General features: G+C 37.0%; 1 protein-coding gene across 10 annotated transcripts in view; it reads left to right on the top strand.

Annotated features, from left to right (window-relative positions):
• PTPRC (protein tyrosine phosphatase receptor type C) overlaps positions 1 to 16,781 on the top strand; it is a 65,550-nt gene that overhangs the window by 34,409 nt on the left and 14,360 nt on the right. Inside the window, exons 3-16 of one of the 10 annotated variants that reach the window (XM_082314409.1) lie at positions 812 to 904; positions 1,729 to 1,824; positions 2,184 to 2,210; positions 2,660 to 2,797; positions 3,602 to 3,688; positions 4,994 to 5,026; positions 5,824 to 6,039; positions 6,614 to 6,718; positions 7,571 to 7,717; positions 8,595 to 8,720; positions 10,176 to 10,331; positions 13,233 to 13,426; positions 15,821 to 15,881; positions 16,632 to 16,740. In XM_082314409.1, coding sequence (XP_082170535.1) covers positions 812 to 904; positions 1,729 to 1,824; positions 2,184 to 2,210; positions 2,660 to 2,797; positions 3,602 to 3,688; positions 4,994 to 5,026; positions 5,824 to 6,039; positions 6,614 to 6,718; positions 7,571 to 7,717; positions 8,595 to 8,720; positions 10,176 to 10,331; positions 13,233 to 13,426; positions 15,821 to 15,881; positions 16,632 to 16,740 — 1,588 coding nt within the window. Of the gene's footprint in view, positions 1 to 808; positions 905 to 1,728; positions 1,825 to 2,183; positions 2,211 to 2,659; positions 2,798 to 3,601; positions 3,689 to 4,993; positions 5,027 to 5,823; positions 6,040 to 6,613; positions 6,719 to 7,570; positions 7,718 to 8,594; positions 8,721 to 10,175; positions 10,332 to 13,232; positions 13,427 to 15,820; positions 15,882 to 16,631; positions 16,741 to 16,781 lie in introns of all 10 variants that reach the window. The other 9 variants (XM_082314410.1, XM_082314407.1, XM_082314411.1 and 6 more) reach the window with 9 other exon arrangements.

Here is a 16,781-nt window from a genome sequence, read left to right as displayed (position 1 = left end):
TGAAAGCATAGCAGGCTGAGTTAGAGAGAGATGTCTTGAGGGAACAGGCATGCTTTTGGGATGGCTTTCAGGATTCTTATGTCAAAGTAGAAGCTTCTAATCCTCCAAATGAGTAAAAGATATAGTGATGAGAACAAACTCATGGTTCCAGCCATTGCCATTTATTTTTTTCTCTCTTTCTCGCAACAGAAATTTTACATTACACAAATACAAAAATTTTTGGGTCAGGATTTCAAAGCAGAGTGTAAAAATGAGGCTTGTTTTCATAGGTGTGAAAAGATCATATCTCCCAGCTCAAGTCAGGAAGTAATTTATAATCTGGAGTTAAGAGTTATTTGGAGAGATTCTTAAATACCAGCCGGATGGTCCAGGAAGGGCACTGCCATTTAGAAATTAATATTAGGGAAAGCAAACAGCTTTCAGCAATGCTGAGGCTGGGCTTTCCAGCTCTTGTATAGTGAGGATTATAGACAGGTAGGATTTTTCTTGACAACAGAATTAGTGTTGGTATCTCTTCTCAGCAATAAAGTCATTCTTCATTCAGTGAAAAGTCACCCTCTATTTGTTGATACTGTGTGGACTTTTATACACTGCTGTGTGATGATGAGAAAGATTTTGGGGGTTTTAGCTTTTGATAATGCAAAATACATCGTTAAACATGAGAACATTTAAGTATTCCCCAGTCAAATCTGTCCTGAGAAACATGGTTCAGAGAAAGTTGTGCAAACCATTGGCCTTTTTCTACTATAGATGAACTTCTCACCTTCATGCATTTCTCACCTGGTGATATCTTTTCCCCACTGTGCAGCAGGAGATGAAAATGTGGCAAATGCCAGCTCTCCCTCCCCTGTGTCACCTCCACCTGCACGCTCCACATCACTCTCACCTGCAGGCACTGCTGAAGGTAATGGTGAATTCAGGACTGCAACATTGCTACTCTTCTGTTTCAAGCTGAACTGGCATCTACTTCTATCATATGTTGGTTGACTCCATCACTGTTAAAGCAATCTGGCGATTTATGTTGTCTGAGGTCACTTATACTACAGCAAAAGTTGTTAATCTGATGAGGACATATTTAGTATTTTTATTTTAATTAAATCAAAGGTGAGGATTTGAAATACGCTTTTCAAAGTAAGTGATTAGAATTCAAGCTATACCATGCTGTTGTTATGAGTTCATGTTTTCCTTATGGACATCCCTTCCCTTAAGCTCTCAGATGAGAGTTTCATGCTGAGCTGTCACAGTGGCACTTCCCTACTATTCATGCAGACCCCTTTGGGCACCACAGCAGTATCTGATGATTGTGGGAAGAGGGTCCTTCCTGGGTCAACAACACAAAACAAAAACACCTGAATTGGTCTGGGCTTTTTGCAACCTGCACATTAATTCACCCCCTTCAGCTGGTGTTTGCAAACACCTGAAATCAGTGCAGCCCCCACACCTTGCTAAAGGATGATCAAGTCTCTTCGCCACAAAGGAATCCCAAATAGGTGGGAATTTGGAATTAGTGGTCTTGCAGACCTAATCGCAAGCCATGCTCTTGCAGTAAATCCAAGCAGATGTGTTGCACAGCCTGTGCATGAACTGGAGAGCAATGTAAATGTGTTCTTTTTGCCAGTGTTGGAGGGAGAAATATAATTCAGAGAGCAGCTGGCAGCCTTTCTGCTTGCAATGAGCTTCTCACTTTCATGCATTGCTCACCTGATGATATTTTTCCCCACTGTGCAGCAGGAGATGAAAATCTGGTGAATGCCAGCTCTCCCTCCCCCGTGTCACCTCCACCTGCACGCTCCACATCACTCTCACCTGCAGGCACTGCTGAAGGTAATGGTGAATTCAGGACTGCGACATTGCTGCTCTTCTGTTTCAAGCTGAACTGGCATCCACCGCAGCCTTCCTGATGCTATCTCCACCCTTCAGGCTGCACAGCACAGACTCCTGGCTCAAGGAAAAGTGATTTTTAATGTGGACAATATCAGTCCCCATATCATATGCTTGATATTTTGGGGATCTGGTTGTTGCTACATGCCACTAAATATTACTTAAGAATGTGTAATTCCTTGGAGAAAGTTCAGCTGATAGATGGGAGGAAGGAAAGTTTATTTTTATATTTTTGGCATATGATTGTGTTTAATTCCTTGAAAGTTTAATTTACACTTTCTCTCTCTCTTTCTGTTTTTAAGGAGTTGAGTCAACAGCAACTACATCTGGTAAGAAACTTTTAATTTACATGACAGAACTGCACTGATGCTTTTTCCTGGTCATTTCTCCTCTCCTTTTCCTGAACACAGTTATCTTGCAGAGTGTGTAATGCCTTTTCATTCAGCCCAATATTGTGAAATACACTGTCTTAAAAGGCAAGAATATCAGACAAGTCTGGGTTTGAGTCATGAATTTGAGTATACTTTAAAACAACATTTAGCATGAAAGAGGTGCAGTCAGTGCCAAAAAGGATTATACTTACTGGATGTTCAGCTGACACCTATTGGACTCCCTAACACCTTGAGCGTTCAGTGTGCCTTTGCTTACTAACAAATTCACAGTGCCTCAGTACGAGAGAACTCCAGCACCGCAGTCCTGTGTTGTGTGCAGCTTTGTGTCCTTCCTTGACTGGGCAGCCTCCGCAGCATTAATGAAACTGCTGTACCTCTCACCACAGGTGTCTCTCCTGCAGACAGCACATACCTCTCCACGCACACAGGCTCCGTCCCTGCCACGGGACTCAGCAACCTACCACGCAGCAGCACTGCTGCCCTCACCACACGCACTCCCGTTGCCTTCAAGAATGCTTCATCAGGTTTGCTGTCTTCCTTTGGATGCCACTTACTGCTCTGTGAACTGTAGGGGAAAACTAAATAATTACTGTACTGGAAAACTAAGTAATTCAGCCTCAGGGTAGCCTTTTCCAGCTTATGGTTCATCAAAAAGAAAAGGTATCTGCAATTTGGCATAGTGGCAATACCAGAATTATTTCCAGGATCTGGTATCTGATGGCCAAGGCTTGTAGTCATCACAGTAGTATCAAAATGCCAGCTGCTGTCAACGAGGCTGTTGCCAAAGCCAGAACAATGGGTATGGACCTAAAAGAGAATGTAGACACCTGTCAGTGTTTTATAAGCAGGGAGATAAATACTGAGATATAGTAAGTAATATAGTGAGCAAGGTATGTGATCTGGCAAACGAACACTACTGGAGTGCTTGTTTCTGAAAGAGCACAGGCACTATTCATCATTGTGTTTTACTGTAAGAACATAGCAAAATGTTTTAGTTTTTCCTGGTTCACAATTATTAATGCCATTTTTGTGTTGACTCCATCCTGGATTATGCCCAAATAATGACAAAAAAATGTCCTTTTACATTGCAAAATTAATTAGTAAGTGGTATATTTCTAAAAGGTTGCTTTCTATTTAAATACTAATTTTCTGTTTTATTGGATATATTAACATAATTTTTCTTTCAGCACTCTTCTCTAAATAATGAAAATCCAAGAAGAAAAAAAAAAGTGGAGAAGGGCTGTAGTGTAAGACGTTTCTGATGACATAGCCATATGAAATAATTAATTTTACTTCTTAATGCTGATATGTTGTTTATTTCCTTACAGATGATTACAATTCAACATCCTTGCACGGCACCATCTCACCAGTCAGCATGCCAGCAAACACTGGGATCATCCCCACTCACATGATAGGTGACAAACTTGCACACAGTTATTGCAATTATGATACTGCAAGCACGGAAAATGTGTTAGAATGAGGGAATTTGTTTTGAATTTCTTTTATTGAACTTAAGAATACAAATTAGACATACAACTGCATTAAACTTAAGGGTGTTTTTAGGAATCTTATTAATACTTTATGAGTAATATTAAAGATACCAGATCTGCTACTTGTCTACAAGTGAGAAATAGAAATTATTTCCACACAGTGGCATAGTCGGAGGGTAAATCTGTCGGTTACTGTGTCAGTACTCCTCTTGATATTCATATAAATTTGCCCAAGCAGCAAAAAAGTATGAATACATCCACAGATCTGTGTGCTTCTCTGTTTTCCAGTGGCTTCCCTTTTGTTTCACGCAGCATTAACATTTTCTTGGGATCTAATATTGCAAACACTTACACACATTATTATTGCAATTGGGCTGTAAGGAATTACTCAGCTCGGTAAAATATATGTGTGTGCTTGAGCAAAGTACATCCAGGAGTTGGACTCTTACCATCTTTGCCCTTCAAGGAGCTGTAGGTTGCTCTCAGCTCTTTGACAGACTGAGCTTAGCCTTTACTTGTGGGTCTTCTGCCCCTAACCATCCTGGTAACTCTCCACTGGACCGTCTCATTTTACCCTCTTCTTAAGGGCACTACTCATCCAGATGACTCCCAGCCTGGAGGGATATTTTTAAGTAATTGTTTTCAGGATGAAGTTCTTTGCTCAAGCTTCTGTACAGGTTTTCTAAATACCAGCTCATAATTTCTTATTATTAATTTCGTATTTCAGTGTAAAATAGTTGTAAAACAATCTGTACCATTGCATAAATCTCTTTCCAAAGGTAAGAGTAGCTGTGAAAAAAGTAGGTAAATTTTGTCTCTTTAGTGACATTGGATACTGTTCAGTTAGCCGTTCCACAGTATATGTATCCTGGGAAACTGCTATAGCTTACCATACCGCTATGAGAATGTGTGATTTTGGAATATTCTTGTGTAACTTTGTATGCAGAAATGTTATGAATAACCAGTTTGATTTGCAGTCAGTGATGTCATCGGAAAATGATGAAAGACTCATGATCCCTAAAATAACTAGTTAAAAAATGGGGTTATATGTAGCTGATGTTTTCTTCCCTTTTTCAAATGTGAGTGGAGTGCTAAGTACAATTACTTGTATTGAATATATTGAATGAAGAGTTTTGGGCAGTACCAGTCACCCTCCTCCAATGCTCTGTGAAAAAAAAAAATAAACAAACCTGCTGAGCTGCACCTTCATTTTGTTTTCTCTTCTTATAGCAGCTTCCATAGGGACAACTGAAGAACCTTGTGGTAAGAACCAAACCCCTTATTTTTCTCAGTCCTGAAATTTGGCTAAATCAGTAAACTTAAATATAGAAAAAATACAGTAAAACTGATCAGTTAGTATCTCAGGTTATTTTATAAACTGTCTTCCAATTCTGGAAGAGTAAGATTAAAGTTGTTAACATTTCTGGTCTTCTCATTTCCATTTACAGTTCTGTTAAATTGCCCTGCACTAGGCTTTTGATATCAGGGCTGCAGAAAAGATCTACCTTCATTCCACTAGATCCTCTCTAATTTTTCCCCATCATGCTGATAATCACATGCTGAAAACTGCAATTCATAACTAAAGAAAAACTAAAGTTTGGACATTGGTTTATCTCTCTTCAGAATTAGACACCTCTCCTTTCTAATTTTCAGGAATACACTATAGCCATTATTTACTAGATGGTTATGAAATGCTTTGAATAAGAAAATTTGAAATTTCTGTTCAAACAAATGATTCAATGTGTCAAAGCAAAGTATTTCACTTTGAACTGACATTTTAAATTAAAGCAAATCTGGTTCTGGAATGTTCATCTTTTTAATTCTTTAGTTTTCCTAACTTGAGAATTATTTAAAAGAATATTTTCCTAAGGAAATTTTCTGTTTTGACTAAACAATTTTTTAAAGTAAAAGATAAATAAAAATAAAGAATCAGAAGCAGCTAATTTTACTGTATTTTTTGATTCTTAAAAGACATGATGCTGGGGGTGCCATAAAACATTTAATGGTTCTTAAAAATTGTCATAAAATCATTGTTTACTATTTTTATCTTGTTCTTTTAGAGGATCATATTAAGCACAATATAACAAGTGGAGCAGATGAGAATAACACGGCTCTAGTTACACTTACAAATCTCAGAAAAAACAGATACTATTTTATTTTGGAGACTAACGAGACCTTCGGTGGGAATTCCAGCACCTATACAACGAGACTTCGGAGATGCATGAGATACACAGTTAGAGTTGATAATTGCACAGAGACTCTTATTATTCGGCCTGGTAGGTATAGAAGGGTTTTAGTAATTTTTTTTTTTTTTTTTTAATTTTTTGTCATGTAGTAATTCAGCTTTCCTGGATTTCTTAGTCTATTCTTGTCTCTTTTCAGAGAGTCAGACAGAAGGTTTTCATACTCTGTGCTTTGTTTGCAAGATATTTTGCATTTTGAAGTTGCACCTTAAAACCTCTCAGTATTTTCTTAAAGTAGGATGTAAAAAAATGTAATTTTCTCATTGTAAAGGAAAAAAGGGAACTTTACATTGTCCTCATGCAGCATGGTTAGCAATAGCAAACTAGACAGCACTTGAAAGCTATTATTTATGCTGGATGTTTTGTTCACTGAAGAGATTGTTGGATTAAACGTTGCATTTATTATTTGAATAACAACATTGTCTTTATCTCACGTAGGCTTTTTCAATTTTTACTTTCCATTTCTTGTTAAATTCTTTGTATATTATTTTGTGCCAATTGTATATTCATATTACAGAACAAGTCAACAAATATAAAAGAACAAATTGCGATTTAAAGAATCAATATAATCAATGTCATAGTGACACATAGTATTAATCCTTTTCAGACAGAAGCAAGAATCCTTTCGAAGTCAAGAATGCAAATGTGACATCTGCAAAGCTATGTTGGGAAAATTCATTTTCCTGTGCTAATGTGACTGTTAAATGCAAAGGTAAGACACTTCTAAGATACTTTAAAAGTTGATTATTTATTTTTTTATTTATTTTTAAAAGCAATGTTGATGTTATCTTTTGATGAGAGACTGGCAGATTTAAATTAATTGTGCCAGCCTGAGGGAAGGGCTGTTCAGAATTCGGGGATTGCCAGGTTGGGGACTACCATCCCATGCACTGCAGATCTGGGGAAAGTTCAAACCCAGAGAGCTCATTTCCTGAGTTTACTACCTTCACAAATTGCAGACTTGTGAAGATTTTGAGGTCCTGCTTGATGGTCTGAAGGCGAACTGAGAGTTTGGAAATCCTGCAATCTGCGGATCTGCTGTGAGCTGATCCCTTGCAGACTATCCAGGCAGCTGGCTCTGCAGGCTCCTGGATAGTGAGAGTCCGGGTTCTCTGCTCTTGGAGCTGGCCAGCCTGAGGAGATGCTGTCTCAAAGGCAGCTAGTGTGGTAGGGAAGATATGGCTGTCCTCATGTGAAAAATGCACGATGAACGTCCAGGGCTGGAGATTTCACGTTTCAGGGAGCTGAAGGGCTAAGAAGCCACGCCAGGGTTCTGCCAGAATCCCATGAAATGTTTGGATTTCTGTGGGAAAGCTGTTTTCTTAGAAAGTCAAATTATATGAGCTTTACTGATGAAAAGTAAAGACCTATGCTAACTAAGTTAGTATAAAAGAACCTAAAACCTTGTCATTGGATTAGGTTGTACACTCTTCTGCTTGGAATATTATGATAGTTCATTACAAATTATATTGAATAAATATGCTAGAGAAAATCCCAGGTAAAATGGTACCATGTACTTTTGGAGTTGTGAAAAATATTGCTAAAACTCTTTTAATGTCTACAGATTCACTAGGCTTTACAGTATCAAATCAAACTTGTGAAGAGCTGAACGATTTATCACCCAACCATAACTACAGCTGCACTGGTACCATACATGTTTTTGAAGAGCATGTTGTCAACCAAACCTTCACCATAGGAACAGATTATGGGGGTAAGAATAATGCTTATTTTTGTTTTATGTTCCACATATTTCTGGAAAACCCTACCATGAGTCCCACTATCTGGGTTTCCTGGGGTTGAAGATAGATATATTTTGAGCAGCATGCTCAGCCACTCTCAGGTTCTCCTCCAGCTCCTCCCGCCTGGTCTCCTGCCCTTGTGGTTGTTCTTTGAATGCAGTCGGCGTCTTCCTTTCCCTCTCCAGCCTCACTCTCAGTCTTCCAGTCTGATGCCTTCCTCTCCTTCTCTCAGAGATTGTGATTTTTTTTCTTTTTTTTGAGGGTGAGAACATGGCCAAATGTAAGGAAGTTTGAATGGAGACAAATTAAAAAAAAAGTGCAGGCCTAGTCAAAAACAAGCATTAAATTCTTGGTTTGAAGAAAGATGTGATACAATAATTGCAAAGAATGCCTCCAGATAAAATGATATGTTTTTCCAAAACATTGTCCTTGGAAATAGCTTAGCTTTTTTTTCTGAATTAAAAAGGAAATCAACCTAAATCAAGTAACCTGCAAATAAAATTCAGGCAAAACATTTAAAGTTTGTTAAAATTATAAGGAAATCAAAGCAATGTATCATATTTCGAAATGTTGGACAATTTTAGTAATATGTGATATTGTTGTATTCACCTCATCCTGAATTAATTAAATTTATGAAATTGCTCTAATATGACGCTTTTACATATATTCAGTTTATACTTATGTATAATTTCTTTGAATGAAATAGACTACGAAAAATATTACATGTTGTTGGTATCTTGCTTTAGTATCCAGTGAAATTTAATTGAATCAAAGTAGGTAAAAAGAGGAATATTCTACATTTTCATTCAAACATTTCCTTCCCTCCATGTTATTTTTCTTTTACAACAGCTCCAGAAGCACCAGAAAACCTTAATGTAGCCTGTCATGCCAGAAGTGTATCAGTTAGTTGGAATGAACCTAGCGATATTTCAAAGGGTCCTATACATGGCTATTACGTGATATGCAATGGCACAGGTAAGTATATGTCCCTTCAGTATTGAATAATTCATTGCATGTTTTAATATTTACAGGGCACCAAGCATGATGCACTGTCAAACCATCTTGGAATCTCTTCAAACTGTGCAGAATTTTTTTTTTTTTTTTTTTTTTGTACAAATGTTTAAGTTTCTTTCCTTTGAGATTGTTCCAGTTGAACCATACGGTTATTCAGTTTACTGTTTCAGGACGCAACTCTGTCACCCTTCAGTTCTCATGCTTGTATTAAGAATAAGTTATGACAAAATCACCAGTTGCCTGATCAGTTTGTAGCATGGTGCTCTGTCTCAGAAAATGCTGCTGTAGCTGGTAATATATTCTCTGAGAAGACAGGGACCTGCCTTCTGAGTAACAGCAATATATGTAAAAGTCAGGGGTCCTAAGTAAGGCAGTTAGCATATACATGTTTAGAAAGGTAAAGCCAGGTGGTTGTCTTCTATTAAATGGTCGTTCTTTTCAGATATGCTGTTTCAGGCCACCTTACATTTAGGTGGATAAGTCTGTATCTGTTATACTGGGACCATGTTTTCCAGGTGTGAGCTTTTCTTCAAAACAAGGACTGGAAAATGATGTTTTGAAAATGAAGAGCCTGATACATGATTCCAGGAAATATATGTCAGGTTCAAGCTAGTCCTGGGTTAATTAATTCTTTCTGTTCACATACTTCATGTTTTGTAAACCTGGACTGCCACAGGAACCAAAGGCTGTCATGCTCATGCGCTCCCTAGATATAAACAGTCTCTCCCATTCTCCATGCCCTGAATTTGACCACTACCCAAAAGTGTGGCAGCCAGTTTCTGTGGTTCGTCTGGCTCGGCCAGTGTAGAAGACTGAGGTATTATGCTGGGGTGTGGGGAGCTCTCATCTAAAGCAGCCAGAAGAAAACATGGAAAGGCCATTGCTCCCCAGTTCCCCAAGCCACCCAAGCCCCAGCTGCACTGTGGGTAATAGCTTTGCTCATGTTGCTTCTTATACAATTTCTTTCTGTCCTGCTTGCCACTACCAAAAGCACATGACATCTCTTGCATCATACCAGAACAGACTTGCCCAGTGTGCATGAGTGACTTAGGACATCTGTCTATTAACCCCTTCCCAAGCTGAACACAGAAGAAAGTATGAGCCTCTCTCTCTCAATGCGCTTTATGTTAGTTTTTAATTACACCCATTTAAATGACATACTGAGAAAGTAAAAAACAAAACAGAGCAAAACGTCGACTTTCTACCCTTTTGACTGGGGAATATGTTTGTTCCTCTTCCTGAGTCTTCACTTAGCATTAGTAAGCAAGACAAACCAACCACGTACAAGGTAATTAAAATAGAAGTACACATGACAGTGGTTTCAGGTAGCTCTGATGAAGCGTAAGAGTTCCTGTGCTCCTAACATAAATTTCATTAATTGCATTAGTTAATTTCATTTTTCATTCTTTCTTAAAGGGGGAGAATTTGTCAACGTGACTAACTTTACTTGCCTTCGATTAGAACCTTATGCCAAAGGTTTTGTATCTGTGACTCCATATACGATCAGCAGATATACACGTGTAAAATTTATGGGAAATAATCAAACACTTGACTTTACAACAGAACCAGGAGGTAAGTCTCTTGTTTGCTAACTGTTATGAACAAGGCTGATACTAACACAGGCAATATGTACTTTCCCATTGTAATTCATTATATTTTATATATGTTATTACTATTAGCGAAGAAAGTGATTAACATTAAAAGAATTTTATTGACATTCATATAATTAGTGTTTCTTTTTTAATTACTTAATCTATTTTAAATTATGCATTTAGTATTAGTATTCTTCTTATAGATACTAGATTTAAAAAAAAAAAAATCTGCATTCCTTTGAAATTCTTGATAGGATTTGAGAAAGCATTATGTCCCAATCGAAAGAAAAGATTCAAATTAAACAAAAAGAGAATGAAAAACATTCTTTTTTTTCTTTGTGGCATGAAAGCTCCAAGGATGTACAGAACGTACCTTCTGTTCTGTAGTTGCCTGTTTGCTGAAAGCAGACCTGCATTACCCAGGCTACACCAATACCCATGTCTGTACCGGGTTTCAGTTAGTTTGGATGTACACGTACACAGTCGGCTTCTAAGACTCCACATTAGGTTAAAGCCTAATGTGTGGCAACCCTTGTGCTGTCAGAAAAGTCTGTGCACCTTTTTGGGTATGCTTTCAAAAGCTTACCCCCATCATCCTGATTCTTTGTTTTGCCATACATGTTCAATTGATAGAACTACAAGAAAAGCTAAAAAACCCAAAAAAACAACAGACTGCAGAGATTTTCAAGGAGTAATAGAGACACGGTCCTTTCTATTTTGTTGGGGCTTTTTCCCCCCCACCCTTTTAATCTTCAGATGTGGAGCCTCATACTGTTTCAATTCTTTCTTTGAGGAAAAAAAAAAAATGAAAAAAACCAAACAAAAAACCCCAAAACAAAACCACCCCAAACCCCATGTTTATCTAACTTCTTCCAGTACTTTTTTCGCTCTAGTTTCACCACTTCCAGATTCAGCTAATGTAGAGATACAGCTATAGGGAAACTATGATGGTTTATACCTGGTAAGATACTAACTTAGTATTTCCTCAGCTTTCACTGAATAAGCAAAAGATTTTTTTTTTTTTTTAGTGAAAAATAGAATATTATTTTTGTGCTAGTAATGATAGTTTAAAGTGGTGATTCCCGCCCCCCCCCCCCCCCCCCCCCGGAATAATGAAATCTTTGTTGCTTTTAGCACTCCTGAAAAGTGTGTAGAAATGGATATATAAGAACATTAAATCTGACTGCTGTTTTTATTAAATGAGTTTCTGTAGATATCTGGGAAATACAGGGGCTTCTGGCAGGCTATTGTCTTGAATTTGTGGAATATACAGAGCTTTTGTATCCAGTTTTATAGACAATCCATGAAAACATTGGAATCTCCCTGTTACTCTGGGTCATTGAGCTAACAAATTTTAGTTTATAACTGGAAGAATACAGGGATCAAAATTATCACCTGAAGCCCTATGGAAAACAAAAATGTGGTAAATGAATTGATTGATAATGTAAACCATTTGATCTGAGACTTAACTGTAACAGAGATTGAAAAAATGTCTTTAATTTTTAGACATCCCTAATTTGAGCATGATCATGATTTTTCTCTCTGTGATGATCTAGTTTGAGCATAGTATATTTTGGAGCCCCCACTTTCTGGGGCTCCACTCATTTTAATAACTCGGGTGACAATTACAGTCCACAATATAAGTTTATGGGTCTGGAAAACAACCTCAGTTGCCTTATTTTTTGAGAAAATAACACGTTGCTTGCCTTCATGAATTAATGGTATTTATTAAACCTTCTTCAACTGTTACAACAGTTGATAACATGATCAAGCAGATAGTGGAAGAGTGTTAGGGCTTCTTGAACAAGAGAATATATCAGTAGAGCAAAACTCCTTGGAAGCAGAAAAAACCCTACATTTTATAAAATATTTTTTTCATCTACAACAAACTCATTGCCTCCAGAAACGTTCATTTTCTCCTTGTCACAGCTCTCTCAGTAGTATGCTGAATAAGAATCTAACAAATCTGCGCTGTGGATAAAAATGAGCAGATACGTTGTAACTGCACACTCAGCCAAGTAAAATATCCTGCCACTCCCCACGTGGGATATTTGATCTGCTCGTAAAGCCTCACACATCTTAGCTCATCACACACAAAAAAAAAGCAGCTGCCTTTTACTTTGTTTTATTTTTATTTTTATTTTTTTTTTAATATGCTAGCTTGCAAATTGAAGTGATTTTGAAGAAAATTTCCATGGTAGTGTTCTACTGAAACGTGGCTAATGGAGCTGCCTTACGCAGAAGGTTATTTACTTTCTGAAAGGTTTTATAAGCTCTCAGTGAAAGGTCCCTTGGGCTGTGCCCCCAGTCTGAAACCCATTTGTTACAACATGCAAAATTAGAGTTAGAAAACACAGATTAGACTTAATACATTCCTTGTCATTAAAAAGTAAAAAGTTTTTGTGGTTTTAGGCCAGTTTTAAGACAATGTGACACTTCAAGCAAAAGGATACTATTCCAAATATTAAAATATACTAGTAACTCCTGGTAGGAAATTTCATTTACAGAAGTTTTGAAACATACACTTACACAGAAAACTGTTTGTTCCCCTGTCTTCTCTGTTGTCCCATATTCCTCAAATAAGAAAGTGATGTCAGACGCAAGAAAGACAGTTGCCGTCATATTATCTTTGCAGCCTGACTGTCAGTAGAGCTCTGATGTTCCCAGATTAGTTCCACTTTACACCTTTTCCAGTTCAGATAAGCCTATGGTTAACTCAAAATTGTTTTTATTTATCTTGTTAAATTTTAAGTTTTTAAGGGAGAAAATGTATGAAATTATTAAGAGAGAAGATAACAAACAGACAGGAACATGTACAGCTGTTGAAATGTTTCATTTGAAATTATGAGAATAGAACCAGTAACACTTCTTTTGTGAACAGAACCAGAGCAAGTGACTGGTGTTCATGCAATATTGACAGCTGATAATGTTGTCCAAATTAACTGCAACGGTCAACAAGCGTATGGACCAGAAAAGAAATTTATATTGGCTTGGGAAAATGGTGAACGAACAGAGTCCAAAAATTGTCATTTTGAAAAAGCAAATCTCTTGTACTTGACAAACTATACATTTACGGTAAGTAGGCTTATCAAATTAAATATGTAAAATATTGCCGTATTTTCATTGTTTAAGCATATTATACTTGATTTTAGGAAAAAAGGCCAATATGGTGGCAGAGGAGTTAATCTATGGATCTGTAGGCCACAGATGTAAAGAAGTAGCTATTACTTCAGAAAAAAAATGCATATGTGCCTAGCCTATCAATCAATCCCTTGTGTGCCCACATAGGTTTTGACAGCATGAAAAATACAAGCTGAATAGATTGTTTGTACTTGGGACAGAGAGAAATTTGAGGTTTCCGTAAGTTTTGAATTAGTTTCTTAAGTATAACTGAAATTTTAGTGTTTAAAACACATTTCATTTAATGAATGTGTGACTGTCATGTCAATCAGAGGATAAATATGGGATTTAAGTCTTGAGATAATTGCTCAGAAATAAATTGTTCAGAATTTTTCACTGTGAATATTTTTGATGCTTCAGGGACTAGTTAGTGTAAAACAGTTCAGATCCTTTCGCATGTCCTTACATCAGCCTTTTACAAGTCAGTCCTTGTTTCCATACAAAATACATCATCCTCTGTTTACAAGCCTTACTTTCCTGAAGGCGTCCTGCTATTTTTTCTTCTTTCAGGCATTTCACCCTTTTGACATTTGTTGCTTGCAAAGCCAATGGTCTTCTGTGATCCCCTTAATGTGGCCAGTAGGAATGCTTTTTCTGTCCTGATAGCTCCCCTCAGTAAAGTTTAGGTAAGAAAGTAACCAGTAGGAATGACAGAGTTTTATTACTTTTAAGACCCAGTTTCACTCGTTTTCCACAATCTTTTCCTCTTTTCTCTGTGTCTTCCTGAGGAAATGCGGTATCAGAGAACTTGAGTAGTCTAGGTTTTGTTCCAAGGCTTTGTCAGTATTTTTCCAACACATTCTGCTCAGAAAGCTTTTTATTTGGAAAATAAAGACGAGGTCCTGTAGGAGCAAGAGATGCTTGCATTGTGCCCATAGTACAAGACTCCTGCACTCTTGTAAGCTTTTTGTACACCACTTGCAGTGAGCAGTTTGCCTTACAAAAGAAATTGGCTTCTGCTTGGCTCTAAACTCTGGCTTCTGCTTCGAACTTATTTTGCCCAGTTCTTACTGGAAAAACAGAGAAAGCCTTATGGCCTTAACTAGTAATGAAAGAATTCTGGGTCAAGTTATGGAAGGCTCAAGAAGAAAACCCAGATCAATGCTGAGAGCTGGTGGATGTCACGATTCCCTTCTATCTGCACACTGAGTTGCTCAGGGAATAAAGCAGGAGCCTACCCAGCATATGTTTTGGTTTAGTGATGTTTTGACCCCGACTGCTGCACTAGGTTTCTGGCTTTCACTATCTAAGAAACTTCTTGCTTGTTTTCTCTGCCACCTCTGCTGCTCCTCTGAATGTTGCCACCTACCATGGCTTTCTTCCCAGCTGCAGAATTCAGAAACCACCAACCCCCTGAACACATTGGCCTTTTAGAGCTGGGGTGGGAGCTGGAGCACAGTCCTCTGAGTCTTCAGGAGAGGTTTCTCTTAAGGGATTGGGTAGGCTCAGTAAGAACTCAGCCTGCAGTCAGCAATGGTGCTGAAAGCCCTTATCCTTCCCTTTTGGATGATTTGCAACAGGAGAATATTACTATTAGAATCACTATTATTCAATCCTGTTAGTATTCTCCACTGTTTAGTATTAAATCTTTAAGTTGAAGATTAATTTTTCTTCACAAGAAAAGTGTGAAATATTTGACATACAAACTTCAAGCTGCCTATTAGATCTGACAGGAATTTCTATTAAGGAAATTTAAAAGATTGGATAAATGTAAAATATATTATGAAATATAAACACGTCTAAACCAAGTTAGTATTTTAACACCAGTTAAAGTACCCAAAAGTTAATGTTGCAAGAAAGCAACTTATTTAAGTTTATTTTGGCTTCTATAATTTAACCTTTTATGAATTACTTCCCATATAGGAACTTGTATTAAAAATATCCAATTCAGTAGAGTATTTGTATATTTACTGTTGAAGTAAATAAAATAATGATGTTTTATTACAAGTTGCATGGGTATTTTTCAGATTTGAGAGATTTGATATTTTCCTTGAGATACATCTGATTTTGATTTTGTAAAATGTGTCTCCCATTTCACTAACTTTTTTTTCCAGTCATCTCCATATTTTTGGATCTAGATCTTGCTGTAACTTAGGTGGAAACCTGAGCTGCACTATAAATGGCTACACCATAATTGACAGCAGATCCTGCTGGCAAAGAGGTTGATTCATTGAAAATAGATGGATGTATTTTGAGTATCCATTGTGCTTTGCTTTTAAAAAAAAATTATGCAGAAACTTTTACTTGTTATATATTAACATCTCTATTGTTCTCACCCACTGCATGCAGATCTTCGTGTTTAATGGAAAACATAATGGGCAGCCAGTAAAGGGGAGTATAAGAACCAGATGTAAGTAAATATATGCAGCATTTTTACTTTTAGACTTTAGTATAGTAGAGAGTAATAATCTAAATTGTGAATTCCATTACAATTGCTCTTAATTAAAAATCCAAACTGCCTGTTTTTATAGTTGATAGTTGATCTGCATTTGAAAAAATAATATCCTCATTCAGCATTAATGTAACAGATCATGTTGAAAAGTCATTGACCGTAATTCAGAATTATTACACAGCTGTGGTTTCTTCAGGAAACATTCAAATGCAAGTAGAAAATCATTTCTCTAACTTAAATAATTCACTTTAGGATTATTTTCCTGTGTTCAGATCCTGCGTTTTCAGGAGCTGAACATCTGTGAATTGTCAGGGATTCCCAACTCCCAGATCAGGAGCAGCTGAGAGCTCCACTGCTCAGGTGTACAGGTCACACAGAACAGGAGACAACCATGGTAATGCTGAACCAGTGAGTGAGTTGTAGCATTTTGACAGGTGGACATGGAGAGTTTGAGTAAAAGTTTTCTTAATGACAAAAAAAAATTCCTTCCTTTTCTGTGAGCTTAAGAGTTTTTGGCACTTTGGAATGACAAATTTAAACTAAACACTCAAAAATAATTGTTTAATTCTTTTCACAAAAAAAATCAATGAGCCCTGGTTCTAGGAAGTATACAGATTTAAAAACAAAAAAAAAAGGAAAAAAAGATATTTTTAAATGCCATTATTATGTATTCAAGAAATAATAAATTTATTTTTTTCCTGTTTCTAGATAATTCTAGAGCCCTGATTATATTCTTGGCATTCTTGATCGTTGTGACATCAATTGCTTTACTACTGGTTTTGTACAAAATCTATGATCTTCACAAAAAAAAGCTTAGGTAAGCTTCATGTTTCTCTCCCTCTCTTATATAAATGGGGG

This window comes from Platalea leucorodia, assembly GCF_965183815.1.
Source record: "Platalea leucorodia genome assembly, chromosome: 5".
Taxonomy (NCBI): Eukaryota; Metazoa; Chordata; class Aves; order Pelecaniformes; family Threskiornithidae; genus Platalea; species Platalea leucorodia.
This window is presented reverse-complemented; position numbering and strand designations above follow the sequence as displayed.